This window comes from Ursus arctos, unplaced genomic scaffold, assembly GCF_023065955.2.
Source record: "Ursus arctos isolate Adak ecotype North America unplaced genomic scaffold, UrsArc2.0 scaffold_19, whole genome shotgun sequence".
In the NCBI taxonomy this organism is placed as follows: domain Eukaryota; kingdom Metazoa; phylum Chordata; class Mammalia; order Carnivora; family Ursidae; genus Ursus; species Ursus arctos.
In genome coordinates, this window is record NW_026622863.1 from 53,228,143 (window position 1) to 53,243,168 (window position 15,026).

Consider the following 15,026-nt stretch of genomic DNA (forward strand, 5'->3'; position numbering starts at 1 on the left):
AAAACCAATAAATCTTCATTCAGACTGATGAAAAAAAATACACAAGTCACCAATTTCTGGAATGGCAAAGGTGATGTCACCACAAATTCTAGTTATGAAATGGAAAAGAGAATGTTGTGAGCTTTATGGAAATAATTTGACAACTTAGATGAAATGGGAAAACTTCTTGAAAGAAACTACCAAGCTTTCTCAAGAAGAAACAGATAATCTGAACAGTTGCTGTTTTCAAAATGGAATTTGTAATTTAAGTCTCCCAAATATTTTCAGGTGTCTTACTGGTAGTTTAGTTCTGCTACGATCAGGGAATATACTTTATGTAACTATTTGTTTAAAACATAAAATCTATTTTATGGTCTCGTGTACTTCTTCATGTGTACTTGAAAGGACGGTATTCCGCGCTTGTGGTGTTTTATAAATGTCAGCTAGTTAATTTGGTCAACTGTGCTGTCCAGGTCTTCTATATTCGGATTTTGTGTCTACCTGTTCTAGTAATACCTGAAAGACAATGGTGAAATCCCCCAAAATAGTGGATTTGTCTCTTTGCCCTTTCTGTTCTTTTTTCACTTGTGTAACCTGTACCTCTGTACTTTGATACATACACATTTAGGATTGCTGTTTACCTGGAAATTGACCCCTTCGTTACATAATGTTTTTTATCCTGATTACATTTGTTGTTCTGAAGTCAGCTTCGTCTGATACTGATATAGTGATTCCAACTTTCGTTCTGTTAGTGTTTGCATCATCTATCTTTTCCCCACTCCTTAATTTTTAATTATCTATGCCTGTATAAAGTGTATTTCTGCTAGCATATACTTGGGTCCTGCTTTTCCATTCAGTCTTACTATCTCTTAACTGGTATGCTTAGACCATCTGCATTTCTTTAAAATATTTTATTTATTTATTTATTTATTTATTTAAGAGAGAGATCACAAGCAAGGGGAGGGGCAGAGGGAGAAGCACACTCCCCACTGAGCAGGGAGCCCAATACTGCTCAATTCCAGGACCCTGGGATCATGACCTGAGCCGAAGGCAGACACTTAACTGACTGAGCCACCCAGGTGCCCCTAGACCATCTGCATTTGATATAATTTAAAAATATCTATATTTGGATTAAAATCAATCCATCCTCTTAACCATTTTCTAATTGTTCTATTCTTTGGTTTTTGTTTTTTTTTTTTTTTAAGATTTATTTATTTATTTATTTGACACAGAGAGAGACAGCCAGCGAGAGAAGGAACACAAGCAGAGGGAGTGGGAGAGGAAGAAGCAGGCTCACAGCAGAGGAGCCTGATGTGGGGCTCGATCCCACAACGGCAGGTTCACGCCCTGAGCCGAAGGCAGACGCTTAACTGCTGTGCCACGCAGGCGCCCCTGGTTTTTGTTCTTTTGCTGCCTTCTATTGGGTTAACTGAATATTTTTACATTATCCCATTTTATTCTATTAACCAATTTACCTCTTTAAAAGTCTTCTGCACAGCAAAATAAACAGTCATCAAAACAAAGAGGCAACCCACAGAATGGGAGAAGATATTTGCAAATGAAACTGCAGATAAAAGGCTGATATCCAAGATCTATAAAGAACTTCTCAAACTCAATACATGAGAAACAAATAACCAAATCAAAATATGGGCAGAAGATATGAACAGACACTTTTCCAATGCAGACACATACAAATGGCTAACAGACACATGAAAAAATGTTCAACATCATTAGCCATCAGGGAAATTCAAATCAAAACCACATTGAGATACCACGTTACGCCAGTTAGAATGGCAAAAATTGACAAGGCAGGAAACAACAAATGTTGGAGAGGATGTGGAGAAAGGGGAAACCTCTTACACTGTTGGTGGGAATGCAAGTTGGTATAGCCACTTTGGAAAACAGTGTGGAGGTCCCTTAAAAAGTTATAAACAGAGCTACCCTATGACCCAACAATTGCACTACTGGGTATTTACCCCAAAGATACAGACGTAGTGAAGAGAAGGGCCATATGCACCCCAATGTTCATAGCAGCATTGCCCACAATAGCTAAACTGTGGAAGGAGCCGAGATGCCCTTCAACAGACGAATGGATAAAGAAGATATGGTCCACATATACAATGGAATATTACTCAGCCATCAGAAAGCACGATTACTCAACATTTGCAGCAACATGGACGGGACTGGAGGAGATTATGCTAAGTGAAATAAGTCAAGCAGAGAAAGACAATTATCATATGGTTTCACTCATTTATGGAACATAAGAAATAGGAAGATCGGTAGGAGAAGGAAGAGAAGAATGAAGGGGGATAAACAAGGGGGAATGAACCATGAGATCAGACTGTGGACTCTGGGAAACAAACTGAGGGCTTTGGGGGGTGGGGGAATGGGATAGGCTGGTGATGGGTAGTAAGGAGGGCACGTATTGCATGGATCACTGGGTGTTATATGCAAACAATGAATCATGGAACACTACATCAAAAACTAATGATGTACTGTATAGTGACTAACATAATAAAAAATTAAATGAAAAATAAGAAAATAAAAATAAAAAATTTTAGTGGTTAGCCTAGAGTTTATGACATGTATCTTTAAACCAGAATATATCAAGTAATGTGCCACTTAAGATCCTGCACAACATATTCCCAGTTTTTCCCTCCCATCCTTTGTACTTGTCACGCATTTTACTTTTATATGCGATAAACACACAAAGCAAGTTACGATTTTAAACAGTTATCTTTTAGGCATTTACATAAGAAAAATTATTTTACCTTCATTTATTCCATTTCTCTTCTTTCTTTTGTGCATATCCAAGAATCTGGTTTCACATTCCTTCTGCTTCAAGAACTTCATTTAATATTTCAAATAGGTCTTTTTGGCAATGAATAGTTTTTATTTTGAGAAGGTCTTCATTCCTCTATCAATTTGGAAAAACATTTCCATGAAGTTTCAATAAAGACAGCTTTTTCCTTCCAGCACTTTACAAATGTCATTATTGTCCTCTAGTTTCCATTACTTCTAAGTCTACTGTAATTTTTTCCTCCCCTAAGTCTGCTGTAGTTCTTATCACTGTTCCTCTGTAACAAAAACAAACAAACAAAAATCCTTCTTGGTATTCTCTGAGCTTTATATATCTATGTTCTGGTGTCATCAGTCATTATTATATCTTCAAATACTTCTTCTGCTCCATTTTCTCTTTTCCTTCTGGGATTCCTGTTATGCATGTGTTGGACCAGATCTTTCCCCACAGCCTCGGGTGTTTTTTGTCACTTCCCTGCACCCCTTGCCCTCCCCCCATTTGTGTGTGGGGGGGGGGGTGATTTTTATTGACCTACCTTCAAGTTCACTTATTCTTTCTTTGGCTGTGTCAAGTATCTTGATGAGTCCTTCGAAGGCACTATTTGTGTTCATTTCTAATATTTCCATGATTTGTATCTCTGCTCAAATGACCCATGTAATTTGCCCGTTGTGCAAATTTTTTATTAGAACCTTTAACATATTTTAAATTCTGTCAGTCCAACAGCTATGTCACTTCTGAGTAGCTCTGGATTGTTCTGTCAGTTGGTGGGGGTGGGGAGTGTAGATTTTTCTTGTTTTGTATGTCTTGTAGTTTTGCCACACCCCCTGCCCCAAGCTAGGTATCTTGTGCAGGACAGTAAAACCAGAGGTAAATAGATTTCCTGGAAATGGTCGTGTCATTCCTTAAGCCTTGCATGTGTGTGTCGGGGGGGGGGGGGTGTCATTAAAATAGACAGGAACTGGACTAGGTTTAAGTTTGTTTGTACTGTGTTTACCTAGAGTTCACCACAGTCCTCAAACATGACTAGTGATTCCTCAGAATGGGAGACTGTTTTCCTAAGGGTTTATCTCAGTGTCTGGGTCACCTTCAGGTTTAAGTGCTCCCCGTCGATTATGCCTCAGAGCAAATCCAGTTATACTAAAACATTTTCATTAATTCATTCATTCACTCAATATTTAGTAAGTGCTGACCACATCCTATGTGCCAGTCACTGTACTAAATTCTGAAATTTGCAATACTCCACAACCCTCTGCCACTATTTTGTGCATCTGTACTTTCTTTGCCTTCTGCAGCCTTCCAACTTTTGTGTGCCTAGCCAACTTAATGTCCTGGTCTTCCTTTAATACCGTAACTATCTCCAAGTGATCCCTGTCCCCATGTCCTCCATTCACCTTGGAGTCCACCATCCTCTTCTCTGTATTAGCTGTGTACCTTATATGTTTCCACATTTTAAAATCCTGTATTCCCTTGTAAACTCTAAGTATCTGTAAGGAAGAAGTGTCTTATTAGTTTATATTATATATATTAGGTTTGTGACCAACGATTTGGAAACAATATCTATGGCAGACTGGCGAGGAATTAAACTAAGGGAGGGGCATGGAAGGGGAGGGAAAACAGACATGCCCCTCTGTGAGCCTTTCCTGCGTTATTTGCTCACCTATTTGCTCCAACTGTCAGAGGTATTTTATGATGATTTTACAGAACTACTATGACAAATGTAAATGAAAATTAACTGTTCTATTATCCTGTGTGCATGCCTACCCTTCGCAAATCTGGATGTTATTTTCTCAGTTGTGGTCAGTTAGAGTGACCTAAAGCCATGTGGTCATACATTTCACAGTTATCTTAACAGGATATGGGTGTATTTAAAAATGGCATTTGCAGAAGAGTGCAACTGTACATAGCCTAGTAACAAGAAAGAACTCTAGTTTTATTTCTCACATGCTTTGCACAAGCTGGAAACAGACTGAAAGCGATTATATATGATCAGCTGACAAGAAGATAGCCTGGTACATAAATCCAGGGTGTTTCCCCATGTATTAGCCACCTTGCGCTACCACAACAAAATACCACAGACTAGGTGACTTAAACAAAAGAAACTGATTTTTCAGTTTTGGAGGCTAAAAGTCCAAGACCAAGGTATGACATGGTTGGATGGTAGTGAGGGCTAGCTTCCTGGCTTGTAGACAACCATCTTCTTGCAGTATCTTCACAAAGTAGAACTCTGGCATCCTTTCTTTTTAAGACACTATCCTATCATGATGCACCCTCATAACCTCATCTATCCCTAAATATCTCCGAAAGGTCCCATTTCAAAATACCATCACATTAGAGGTTAGGGGTTCGACATGTGAATTTCGAGAGGACATATTCAAGAACGGCATCTCACTTTCCACCAATCACTTATTGCACACCAGGGTTCTTACATGAAAATACCAATGTTTATTTATATAAATATAGACACATTTATTTTCAATATAACAATAACAAATAATTTCTCCCTGCTTTTAAGTTCTCATTTCTCTGGTTTCTTTTTTCCCATTAGCCTGTCTCAGGCTTGTTAGATTTTTCATCCCATGAATATCATATATCTTCATATGAAAACAATATGGTAATGAATCAATTGATTCACACACTTATGAGAGCTATCTTTATCCACGTGAAGACTCATTCTTCTTTTTTCACACCCACAATTTTCTGCAAGCTGGAAGTAGCATGCCGGTTTGCCCAGGAAATCTCATATGTGACAGTTCCAGTCCTAAGGGACAAACTCAAACTCATTCTTCCTGTGACCTTAAATCAGGCTCAAAGCCCCACCCACAAATATGGACACTGCAATTCTACTTTGTTGTATGTGACTAACAAAACAGCTTTAAATTACACTGGAAATAAAATATCAGTAATTCTTACCAAATGGAGAGTGGTCTTCATGAAAAATGACTGATCCAATCAACTGAGCTTGCTACTGTGAAATTAAGACCTATGATAAGGTCACCCCGTCAGTTGGTTACAAATCATCTGATCAAAGTCACCAGTGACTTTTGCTCTTTGGCTTTCAAAGTGGGACACATCATCAAATGGTCCCATTTTTACAAAATTTATGTTATAGACAAATGAATTTTCCTATGCCTTGGTCTCTGCTACTTTGATAGCCTCACTCTGTGCTTTCACATATTTAGAACAAGCTTAGGCTTTTTCTTCAGAATGTGTATTCTGATGTCGAATCAGGGATGAACTCCGACTATATGCCTTCCCACATTTACTACATTCATATGGTTTCTCTGAAGAATGACTTCTCTGATGCCGAATAAGATCTGAGCCACTGCTAAATGCCTTCCCACATTCATTACATTCATAGGGTTTCTCTCCAGTATGACTCCTTTCATGTAGAATAAGCGACGTGCGTTGACTAAAGGCCTTCCCACATGTTTTGCATGTATATGGTTTTTCTCCAGTGTGAATTCTTTCATGTTGGGCAAGGTGGGCACTCTGACTGAAGGCCTTCCCACACTGATCACATTCATAGGGTCTATCTTCAGTATGAATTCTCTTATGCCGAGTAAGAGATATTCGGTGACTGAAGGCTTTTCCACATTCCTCACACTGATAGGGTTTTTCTCCAGTATGAATTCTCTGATGTTCAATAAGAAATGACTGACGGCCAAAAACCTTACTACATTTATTGCATTTGAAAGGTTTGTCTTCAGAATGAATGTTCTGATGTATTTTAAGGTTGGCAGTTCCAGAAAACATCTTTCCACATTCCTTACATTCAAACAGTTTCTTTTTCCTTGTATGAACTTTCTGATGTTGAATAAGGGATGAATGCCGATTACAGACCTTCTCACACTTACTGCATCTGTACAGTTTCTCTCCATTATGAATTCTTAGATGTAGAATAAGGGTTGAAAGCCGCCTGAAGACCTTCTCACATTTATCACATTTGTACGGTTTCTTTGACATGTGAATTCTCTGATGAAGCATAATGGATGAAATCCTATTAAAGGATTTTCCACATTCTCTGCATTTATAAGGATTCTCTAAATGGTGACTTTTCTGCTGTGGACTCTGACTTAAGGCCTTCTCACTTTCATGGGTTTTCTCTCCAGTATGATTTCTTTTATGTATAACAAGGGCTGATTTCTTATTGAAGCCTCGCCCACATTTATTACATTTATGTATTTTCTTTCCACTGTGAATTTTCTTATGAAGTAATAGAGATGACATTCGAATGAAGTCTTTCCCACACTTTCCACACTGGTGGATGTTATCAACAAAATTAATTTTCTGGCCCATGAGAGGTGGGCACTGACTCAAGGCCTTCCCACAGTCAAAGGTTTCCTTTCCATTATGAACTTTCCCATGTAGAATAAGAGATGTTCTTTGAATGAAGCTTTCTCCACATTTATCACATTCATAGCTTTTCCTTCCATTGTGAATTTTCTGATGAAGAATGAGGGATGAGATCTGTCTGAAAGCTTTTCTACAATTACTGCATTCATAAGGCTTCTCTCCAGTATGAGATTTCTGATGAAGTTTAAGAGATAAGCTTTGACCAAAGGTTTTCCCACAGTCATTGCATTTTAAAGATTTCTTCCCTGAATGCACCTTCCTGGGTTTTATTAGAACTGAATTCTTCTTGCAGCCTTTCTTTCCTGTGGAAACTTTCTGTGATGCAGAAACTGGTTTCTGATAGACGCTTTGCCCAGATTTGTTACACAGATCTGGAAGTAACTTCTTGGTCTCACATTTAGACCCTGAGTCTGAAAGACATCAAGAAATTCAGTATTTGTTTTCCTACGCTGGAAAAATGAAGCTTCTGTACAGTCATTATCAATGATAATAATAATACTAATACTCATCAAACATAGTAACAATGATGACAACTAAGACAATAACTTTTTGGTGTTTTATTATACTTTTAACAAATTATAGAAATATTTAATAATCAGAATTCACGAAATCTTGCAATTTGAAATGAATAAAGTGAAAGTTTTATTTGTAGGATAAATTCATACCATACACCAAATTAAACTCCATAGATTATTCATTGCATGAATGTTCTTTTATTATATTAGATGTCAGAAGATAAATTACAGACAGAAGGTAAATTAGTTGCCTGGGCTGGAGGTGGGAATAGGGATAAACTGTAAAAGGACATGAAGAGTTTTATTAGGGTGACAAAAATATTCTCAAACTAGATTATGGTGATGGTTATACAACTTGTTAAATTTATCAAAAAACACTGACTTATACACTTAAAATGGGTAAATTTTACAATATGTAAATTATGTCTCAGTGAAGTAAATTTTTTTTGTGAAGTTGTAAATTTTTAAATGTGTTCTTAAAATCAAATATTAAAAAACAAAAAAAACTGGATTTCTGGTTCCTCATGTAAGAAGCTTGGAAAGCACAGCTTCATCCTAACAAGTAAAAAGCTAAATAGACTGTAAAACTCACTCTTCTTGGATCTATAAGAGAGGAAAAAGTACAAACCACTGCCTCCAACCCAGCTGCTTCTAGCCATCCTGTCCCTCCTAGCAGGCAGGCGGGATGTGGATGGGCTGAGAAACTTATGATGTTCACACTCTAGAGGTAAAGGCACCCTAAAAGACTGAGCCCTAATCCTAGGACCACAGAATGCTTCCCATCCCAACATACCTCACCCACCACATCACTAAAGGGCTATTTACAACAGTTCTCTCTACCTGGTACATCACCTCTGGCCATTAAGAAAAAATTACAAGGTATATCAAAAGGCAAAACACACAATTTGAAGAGACAGAGCAAGCATCAAAACCAGACTCAGATATGGCAGGGATGCTGGAATCATCAGACCAGAAATTTAAAACTGATTAACATGTTAAGGGCTCTAATGGATAAAATATATAGCATATTAGAACAGATGGACAATGTAAGCAAAGAGATCGAAATCCTAAGAAAACAAAATGTTAGAGGCCAAAAACACTCTAACAGAAATAAAGAATGCCTTTGATGGGCTTATTAGTAGATTCAACATAGCTGAAGAAAGATTCTGTGAGCTAATTTATCAAAAGAATCCTTAAAAACCATAAACAAAGTAAATAAAAACTGGAAAAAAAAAAAACAAAAAAACAAAAAACGACAACAACAACAACCCAGACCATCTGAAGACTGTGGGACAACTAAAAAAGAAGTAACAAATGTGTTATGAGAATCCCAGGATTAAAAAAAGAGAAATGAACAGAAGAAATATTTGAAGCAATAATGAATGAGAATTTCCCCCCAAATTACTGTCAGACAACAAATCATGATTCAAGATGCTCAGAGAATACCAAACAGGAAAAATGCTAAAAAACCTATACCCAGGCATGTCTTTTTCAAATTGCAGGAAATTAAAGATAATGAAAAATCCTGAAAGAAGGCAGAGGGCGAATAAAGACCTCACCTACAGAGGAACAATGAACTGCATCCAAAATAAAAGAGACCATGCAAGCAAGAGGAGTGGAGTGAAATATTTAAAATAGTGACAGAAGGAAACCACCAACCTAGAATTCTGTACCCTGTAAAAACAGCCTTCAAAAGTGAGAGAAAAGAAGACTTTCCCAGACAAAAAAATATTGAGGGAATGTGTGGCAAGTAGTCCTGCCTTGCAAGAGTGTTAAAAAAGGTCTGTGAGAAGAAAAATAATGCAAGTCAGAAACTTGGATCTACACAGAGAAGGGAAAAGCAATGAAGAAAGAATAAGTGAAGACAAAAAACCCCTTTATTTTTCTTACCCTTAATTGACCTAACAGTAACAGTTCATTCAAAATAACAGCAACAATGTATTCAATTATGTGTACTTTTGTATTTATCCTACCTATACACGTAAATATATACACACTTGCTTACATACATTTACATATAAATGAAGTGAATGACAGCAATGATACAGGTGATAGGAGGAAGGAATTAGCATTATTTTATTATAAGGTACTCACACTACTACCCATAAAGTGGTATATCTGAAAGTAGACCTGGATTAGCTGTAAACGTATAAATTCTAGGTCAACCACTTAAATATAGACTTATATATATATGCTATCAGATATATCTATATCTGATATGCTAAGGAAGGACAGAAAATGGAATCATAGAAATGCTCATTTAAAACCACGATAGGCAGGGGCGCCTGGGTGGCTCAGTCAGCTAAGCATCTGCCTTTGGCTCACGTCACAATCCCAGGTCCTGGGATCAAGCCCCTCGTCAGGCTCCCTGCTCAGTGGGGAGTCTGCTTATCCCTCTCCCCCTACTTGCACGCACTCTCTCTCTCAAATAAATAAATAAAATTTTTTAAAAATTAAATTAAATTAAAAAATAAAACCACAATAGGCAGAAAAAGAATGGAAGACAAAATCAGGAACAAAGAATAAAGACAATAAATAAAAATATTTATTATATATATAGCAGATAGCAATCCAACTGTATCAATAATCACTTTGAATGTCAACAGTCTAAACCAAGTAAAAGAGATTGAATTCAATTTGACTTAATTCAGAGTGAATTAAAAAACATGGTCCAACTGTGTGCTGCTTGTAAGAAACTCACTTTAGATATAAAAACACAGAGTAAAAGTAAATGAATGGAGAAAAATATACCATGCTAACACAAATCAAAAGAAAGTAGGAGTAGCTCTGTTAATTTTGGACGGAGCAGACTTAAAACCACAGAAAGTTATAAAGGGGGGGCATTATATAATGACAAATCAATTCTTCAGAAGACATAACAATTCTTAATGGGTATATGCCAAACAACAAAGCACCAAATTATAAGACACAAAAACTGATAAAACCATGAGGAGAAATATATGAACCCACTATCACAGTTAGGACACTTTAACATCCCTCTCTCATAAATGAACAGATCCAGGAAGCAGAAAAATCAATTAGTGGACCTCAACCATACCTTCACTGAACTGGATATAACTGACATCCATAGACTACTTCATGCAACAATAGCAGAAGTCACATTATTCTCAAGTTCACACAGAACATTCACCAAGATGGACCACACCCTGGGCCTTAAAACACACCTTAACAAATAACAGAAATGATGCAATGCTCTCAGACCACAGTGAAATTAAACTAGAAATCGGTAACAGAATAATCACTGGAAAATCCCTAACTACTTGGAGATTAAATAATAAATTTCTAAATAACACATGAAATCACAAAATAAATTTTTAAATATTTTGAACTAAATGAAAATAAAACACAGGGCGCCTGGGTAGCGCAGTCGTTAAGCGTCTGCCTTCGGCTCAGGGCGTGATCCCGGCGTTCCGGGATGGAGTCCCACATCGGGCTCCTCCGCTATGAGCCTGCTTCTTCCTCTCCCACTCCCCCTGCTTGTGTTCCCTCTCTCGCTGGCTGTCTCTCTGTCACATAAATAAATAAAATCTTAAAAAAAAAAATGAAAATAAAACACAACTTTGGGGCACCTGAGTGGCTCAGTTAATTGACCGTCTGCCTTCAGCTCAGGTCATGATCCCAGGGGTCCTGGGACTGAACCCCAGGTCAGGGTCCCCTGCTCAGCGGGGAGTCTGCTTCTAACTCTCCCTCTGCCATTCCCCCTGCTTGCGCTCTCTGGCTCTCTCTCTGTCAAATAAATAAATAAAATCTTTAACAAAAAAATAAATAAAACACAACTTATCAGAATTTGTGGGATGTAATGAAACCAGGGCTTATAGGGAAATTTGTACACTGTATGCATACATTAGAAAAGAACAAAGATCTAAAATCAGTAACCTAAGTTTCCCTCTTAGGAAACCAGAAAAAAAAGAGCAAATTAAATTCAAAATAAACAGAAGAAAATAATAATTACAACAGAAATCACTGAAAATGGGGTGCCTGGGTGGCTCAGTTGGTTAAGAGTCTGCGTTTGGCTCGGGTCATGCTCTCAGGGTCCTGGGATGGAGCCCCACATTGGGCTTCCTGCTCGGAGGGGAATCTGCTTCCCCTTCTCCCTCTGCTCCTTCCCCCTGCTCATGCTCACTCTCTCTCTCTCAAATAAGTAAATAAAAAAAATCTTAAAACAAAACCAAACCAGAAATCACTGAAATTGAAAACAAGAAATAGAAATACCACAAAACCAAAAGCTGGTTCTTTGAAAATCACTAAAATTGATAAGCTTCTAGCTAGGCTAAGAAAAAGAGAAAAGACACAAATTACTAATATCAGAAATGAAAGACAGGCCAGAAAAATACATTTCACGGAAATTAAAAGAATAGAGGAAAACTACGAACAACTTCTATGCCCACAAATTTGATAACCTCGATGAAAGAGACCACTTTGTTGAAAGAACAGTCTTCCAAAAGTCACACAAGAAGAAACAGACAATGTGAATAAGGTCTATCTAACCTTCCAAAACAGAAAGCACCAGGCCCAGATGCATCTGCTAGTGAATTCTACCAAAAATTTAAGGAAGAAATCTTGTACCAATTCCCCCCACCTTTTCCAGAGGGTAGAAACAGAGGGAATAGTTGCCAACTCATTATATGAAGCTACTATTAATACCAAAATCAGACAGACAACACAAGAAAACTACAGACCAATATCTCTGATGAGTATTCATCAGTTGATGAGTATGTGAAAATCCTACACAAAATACTAGCAAACTGAATGTAACAGCACATTAAAAGGATCACACACATGAGCAAGTGGGATTTACACCTGGAAAGCAAGGAAAGTTCAATATGGGAAAATCAATCACTGCTATACATCACATTAACAAAATAAAGAACAAAAACCACATGATGATCTCAACTGACGCAGAAAAAGCATCTGACAAAATTCAGTACCCTTCCTGGGCACCTTGGGTGGCTCAGTCGGTTAAGTCTCTGACTCTTGATTTCGGCTCAGGTCATGATCTCAGGGTCCTGGGATTGAGCCTCTCGTTGGGCTCTGCGCTCAGAGGGGAGTCTGCTTGAAATTCTCTCTCCTCTTCTCCCTCTGCCCCTCCCCCAACTCGTGCACACGTACACACACTCTCTCGCAAATAAATAAAATCTTAAAAAAAAAATTCATTATCTTTTCATGATAAAAACACTCAACAGCCTAGGAATAAAAAAAAAAACTACGTCAATATAATAAAAGCCATAATTGAAAAGCCCACAGCAAATATCACAGTAAACATGTAATGATCCTAAGATCAGGAACAGGTCAAGGATGCTCACTCTCTCCACTGCTATTCAACACAGTACTGGAAATTTTAGCCAAAGTACTTTTTTAAAAAATAAAAAGCACTAAAAAAGGAAAAGAAGTGACAGATGACATGATCTTATATCTAGAAAACCCTTAAGATTCCACACGGACACAAAAAATGTTTGCACCAATAAACAAATCCAATCCAACAAAATGGCAGGATACAAAATCAACACTCACAAATCAGCTGTATTCCTCGGGCGCCTGGATGGCTCCAGTGGTTAAGCGTCTAACTATTGGTTTGGCTCATGTCATGATCTCAGGGTTGTGAGATCAAGTCCCAAGCTGGGCTCTGCGCTCAGCACACAGTCTGCTTGAGATTCTCTCCCTCTCCCTCTCCCTCCTCCACTGGTCCCCTCCCTGCTTGCACACACATGTTCGTTTTCAAATAAATAAATAAATCTTAAAAAAAAAAATCAGTTGCGTTCCTATACACTAACAATAACCACTCAGAAAGGAAAACAAGAAAACAATCCCATTTACTATAGCATCAGAAAGGATAAAATATTTAGGAATAAATTTAACCAAAAAGACAAGAAACTTACACACACAAAACTACAAAATACTGCTAAAAGTCATCAAAGAAGATACAGATAAGTGGAAAGATATCCTGTGCATGTGGATTGGAAGATCTGATAGTGTAAAATGTCCATACTACTCAAAGCGACCTACAGATTCATTGCAGTCCCTATCAAAATTCCAATGACAGTTTTTACAGAAATAGGAACAAAAAATCCTAAAATTTATATGGAATCTCAACAGACCCCAAATAGCCAATCTTGAAAAAAAAAAGAAAGTTAAAGGCCTCACATTTTCCTGATTTCAAAACATACTACAAAGCAACAGTAATTAAGACAGCATAGTAGTGGAAAAAAGACGAAGACCAATAGAACAGAATAGAAAGCCAAGAGATAAACTCTTGCATATCTAGTTGGATGATTGTCAACAAGGGAGCCAAGATTACTCAATGAGGAAAGGACCATCTCTTCCACAATCAGTGATGGGAAAACTGGATATCTACATGCAAAAGAATGATGATCTTGGGCCCTTACCTTACACCTTATACAAAAATTAACTCAAAACAGATTAAAGACCTAAACGTAAGACCTAAAATTATTGAACTCTTAGAAGAAAACAATGGGGGGAAGCTTCAGGATATTAGACTTGGCGCTGATTTCTCAGATATGACACCAAAAAGCATAGGCAACAAAACAAAACGAAAAAATAGACAGATGGGACTACGCCTGCGTGTCAAAAGAAACAATCAACAGTGTGAAAAGGCAACCCATGGAATAAGGGAAAATAATTACAAATCATCGATCAGATAAGGGACTAATACACAGAATATATAAAGAAATATAACTCATCAACAAATGACAATCCTTTTCTTTTTACAACACTGTTTTTAAAAACGGGCATAGGATTTGAATAGACACTTCTCCAAGGAAGATAGACAGATGGCCAATAAACACATGAAAAGATGCTCAACCTCAGTAATCATTAGGGAAATGCAAATAAAACCCACAATATCACCTCACACCCATAAGGATGGCCACTATCAAAAAATCAAAAATCACAAGTGTTGACAAGCAGTTGAAACACTTGCATACTACTGGTGGAAATGACAAATGGTGCAGCCACTATGGAAAACAGTATGGAGGTTCCCCAGATAATAAAAAACAGAGCTATCATATGATCCAGTAATCCCACCTCTGGGTACGTATCCAAAATACCTGAAATCAGGATCTTAAATGCATAGCTGTACTCCCATGTTCACTGCAGCATTACTCACAGTAGTCACGAAGCAGAACCACCCAAATATCCATTGATAAATGGATAAAGAAAATATGATACATACAATGAAATATTATGCAGCTTAAAAAAAAAAGAAAGAAAATCCTGTCACATGCTACAAAATGGATGAACCTCAAGGACATTATGCTCAAAGAAAAGGCCACTTACAAAAGGACAAATACTGTATAATTCCATTCAAAGTATCCATGGTAATCAAAATCAGACAAATACAA

At 37.4% G+C, this 15,026-nt stretch overlaps 1 protein-coding gene across 3 annotated transcripts in view; it reads right to left on the reverse strand.

Moving 5' to 3' along the window:
- Positions 1–5,201: 5,201 nt before the first annotated feature.
- Positions 5,202–15,026, reverse strand: part of ZNF667 (zinc finger protein 667) — a 42,007-nt gene continuing 32,182 nt past the window's right edge. For all 3 annotated transcript variants that reach the window (XM_057313926.1, XM_026490065.4, XM_026490063.4), the window contains exon 5: positions 5,202–7,542. In XM_057313926.1, the coding sequence (XP_057169909.1) occupies positions 5,966–7,542 (1,577 nt within the window). In that variant the 3' untranslated portion in view covers positions 5,202–5,965. The remainder of the gene's footprint in view (positions 7,543–15,026) is intronic.